Source organism: Halyomorpha halys, unplaced genomic scaffold (genome assembly GCF_000696795.3).
Source record: "Halyomorpha halys isolate HHAL.00 unplaced genomic scaffold, Hhal_1.1 Scaffold747.1, whole genome shotgun sequence".
Taxonomy (NCBI): Eukaryota; Metazoa; Arthropoda; class Insecta; order Hemiptera; family Pentatomidae; genus Halyomorpha; species Halyomorpha halys.
The window spans coordinates 224,221-228,265 of NW_027111002.1; the positions used below are offsets into that span (position 1 = coordinate 224,221).

Consider the following 4,045-nt stretch of genomic DNA (forward strand, 5'->3'; position numbering starts at 1 on the left):
CTTATATATATATATATATATATATATATATAACTTTGCAACATCAATTTTTTGTCCTGTGCTTTTATTTTATTTTTTATTCTTTTATTACTTTTCTCTTCCTTTTTTTTCTTTTACTTCACTTCTTCTTGTTTCTTCCTTAGTTCATATTTTTAATTCTCCTTATTGCCCTCCCACTCATCTCATATTCTTCTTTTTCAAAGATTTAACACAAATACTCAATGTATTATACAAATTTTATTTAAATTTAATAACTCATCAAATTTTGTTAAAACTTTCAATATGCATTAAAAAATAAATGGAAATTTAGAAATAATTAAAAATAATATAATAATCATAGTAGTAAAGTTAAAAAAAATTAATAAATAAGTGAATAAATAAATACATTAATTAAAAAATAAATGAATAAGTTAAAAATAAATAAATAAGTAAAAATCAAATTAATAGGTTATAAAACAACTAAATAGTTAAAAATAAATGCTTAGGTTAAAAAAACAAATTAAGTGGTAAAAAAACAAATACATATTACATATCGGGTATCCTTAGGACCAATTCCCATGCAGTGGATAATGTATGATGCCCTAGGAGTCCAAAATTATATTCTCAGTGAAGATCAAAATTATCCCTATTGCTAATACCTAGATCTTCTAATAAGCTCCATTTTCTATTTGGAATTGTTCTTTCAAATCCAAGAGGACTCTCATGGTGAACTCTCTCTTTGAAGGTCTTGCGGAATTTTTCTTTTAGGAAAGGGATATACTTTTCATATAACACCTTTTTCCTTTCTACTCCTCCTGCCTATCGGATCCAAGACCAGAACTGTACCAGTCTTAGGGAACACCACTATCATAATAAAGATGAGAAAAATATTTAGAATTCATGTTCTTATAATTTCTTGTGGAATGTGTAGTTTTCATTCAATGAGGCTTTACCACTGAAAATCAGAAATTTTCAGAAAACAGTAAAAATAAAATCTTGCAAAATATCTATTTATCTCTTCAAATTAACTTTTTTTTTTTAGTTTGTAGCTCTTTTCGAGTGTTAAATTAATTTCCATTCAAGAACAGTGGAGAACAAATGTGTAGTTTTTAATTATATTTTATTTTCTGAAGTTTATTCAGTGAAAATATTATATTTTGTAGAAAGTCCTTATAAAATACCTCCACACTTATACACCATCTATTTCATTTATCCCTAATATTTCAGACTACATTATCCGTAATGAAACATTATTTCTAAAATTGTTGTATATAATATAAATATATTAACACTTACAATGATACCTTAATGTTATACATGTTTATTAAGGAGGTAGCTGACTATTGCTTCTTGACTCTACTTCTAACATTTATCATAACTATTCTCATATAGGTCCAAAAAAAACTTTACTAAACATAAATTATAGAGAATTTTAGCAACTTTTTTAAAATACAGGATAATGTTCACAATGAAGTGCTTACTTTTTGTGTTATGATTGGAAAGAAAGAAAAAATCAATACTATCAACAGGACATCAATAATTTCAATCTTAATAAAATAATGAACTTCAAAAACATTTTTCAGAATTACAGTTTTAGAAGAAATAATTCCTCTTCAATAATGATTAAAGTGATAGAGAGACTGTATTTCCTATTACAATAAAAGTAGAATCTACCATTATATTGAAAGAATAATGAAATCAATTAAAAAATTAGGTAAAATAAGCTTGTTTTATTTAAGGGCCAATAAAATATTTACTTATTAAAATACTGCAATAAAATATTACTTTAGGCAAATAATTAATTTATTTCCAATGATAAAATCATAATAATTATGGTTTTCTCAACTCAATTATTGATGTTCAAAGAAAATTGTAATGTAGCATTTGTAAAAAAAATAAATCCAATCAATAAGTGGAAACTATCTTTTTCTACAATGGAATGATGTAATATCTCTGGAAAATATTTTGGAAATTAATATAACTGGTTTTGAAACCTAATGCCTTAAATATCAACAGCTCATTTTGTTTTTGTTTACTTTGTTTTATTAATTAAAATTAACTCTTTATTTCTTAAAATTATTTTACCTTTATTACTGATGTGTTAATGTTATATATTTTGGGATCAAAGATAAATGTTATTTTAAGACCTTGCGGAATCACATTTTGGGATAAATTTTCTAATGTTATCATAATCTTCATCCTTGGGCCTAATCCAACAACCTATAACAAATTATTTATTATTAAAATTATATTATTGCTACTTTATTTATTTTGTTGTTATTTTAGCTCTTTTACCTTTATCATCATTTTGAGAGACTCCTTTGGAAGAACTGAGAAATTATGTATTGCTGTTATAAATGCTTCTGATGCTAAAACTTTCAATCCAAGCCAAGAATGATGAAACCAAACATGCATATCTATTTTTAAAAATTAAAGCATCAGTAATACATTTAAGAGAGGATTAATCAAACAGTCAAAGAAATATGTTACATTAAATAAGTTGAATAAAAAAATCTAATAAAAATATAAATATAACTTCATATTTTCCATTTAAAAAGGTTAAAGGGCATTTTTAGACAATGGGGTCAACTTGAACATTCTAAATTTGTCCAAGTTGATTTCTTTTGGAAAGAAACTGGTATGATTCCTCTTCTATCAAAGATCTTCCTCCTAAGTCTTCCTGGACCTCTTCTGTGGTCTTCTTCCATCGATATTACTCTCTAACATCATCTTGGCTGATTGGTTCTCTGGTATTGGAGAGACATGACCAAATAATCTCAAACCATTCTGGTCTCTCATGATCTTACATTTAGATTTTACCTTATTGTGGAGTTTCTTATCAAGGTTTTTCCTTGTTTTTACTTTAACTCTGTGTCTCCATTCCCTAGGCTATACATCTCTAGATCCTTCACAAGAATACATCTCCATGGTTTGAATTCATCTTTTATGTTTAGTGGTGAGGAAAACAAATAATTAATAAATTACTAAAAAATAATCTACTTTAATGAGAAATATTTCAACACAGATATTTAATAAATTATTAGCCATACAGCATGAAACCTGACCAAGTAGAAGCCTACAACTAGTACAAAGCACTACTCTATTAAAAAACTGAAGAAAATATTTTATAGTGGTAAAACTGATATTTATTGAATTAAAGGTTCATACCTTTACAGTTTTGTATTTCTCTTACTGTTTGTCCAAGAAATAATTTGTTTTTTTTTGGAACTAGCAGCTTTATGTCAGATGGGCGGTACTCCAATTGAAAAGAAAGTTTACTTTGCTTATTAAACTGAGCTGTTCTTTTAAGAAGTCTTATATCAAGCATACCACCTGAAATAGATATACAGATAATTATTTAATTTTTTTTTTTAATGTTTGAAAGAATGGAACTTACTAGATGAAATAGAAATTAAAGCATGCTCTTCTTGCCCATATCTTCCAAAGATCATTGAAGAAACAGGATCAGTGGTTGTAATTGTATGAACTAAATTTGCTCCATTGTAAAAATGTATACTTCCATCACTAAGAGAAACAGCTACTAAATCAAGAGCAAGCCCAGCTATTGGTATCCCAGTCATACTCAGTGGATCAGCTGGTAAAGATATAGTCCAATATTTTTGTCCCTTTAATTTCATTATGACTTTAATATTTTATAATAAATAAATATTAAAACAACAAAACAGTAGTTTTATGACAATATTTAAAAAATAAAATAAAAGATTTTAATAACAGCAATTGATTGCTGAACTATTAATGCTATGAATAACTAAACCTTCCATCTGGCACAATATGCTAATTGCTGAGCTCAAGCACAATGCGTTTGATGGGCACACATTAAAAAAAAAATTGGTAAACACTTTTTGTTGTGCAACACTTGATTAAGTTCATTGATCCAACAACTGAGTGGTGAACATTATAATTAGGGGTGTGTTAAAACAATAACAAATATAAAAGCACCGGTAAAAAATACAGACATTTGACATATACTATGTGAAAGAAATTTTATCTGCAATTAAATATTTAATGTAACTTAAAAAAATATTGTGTACACAGAAATAAATAA

General features: G+C 26.4%; 1 protein-coding gene across 3 annotated transcripts in view; it reads right to left on the reverse strand.

The window, feature by feature from the left end:
- The window catches only part of BBS1 (Bardet-Biedl syndrome 1), a 64,725-nt gene that overhangs the window by 28,474 nt on the left and 32,206 nt on the right, over positions 1 to 4,045 (reverse strand). For all 3 annotated transcript variants that reach the window (XM_067049087.1, XM_067049086.1, XM_067049088.1), the window contains exons 7-10: positions 3,377 to 3,605; positions 3,148 to 3,312; positions 2,275 to 2,396; positions 2,065 to 2,199 (exon numbers count right to left, since the gene is read on the reverse strand). In XM_067049087.1, the coding sequence (XP_066905188.1) occupies positions 2,065 to 2,199; positions 2,275 to 2,396; positions 3,148 to 3,312; positions 3,377 to 3,605 (651 nt within the window). The remainder of the gene's footprint in view (positions 1 to 2,064; positions 2,200 to 2,274; positions 2,397 to 3,147; positions 3,313 to 3,376; positions 3,606 to 4,045) is intronic.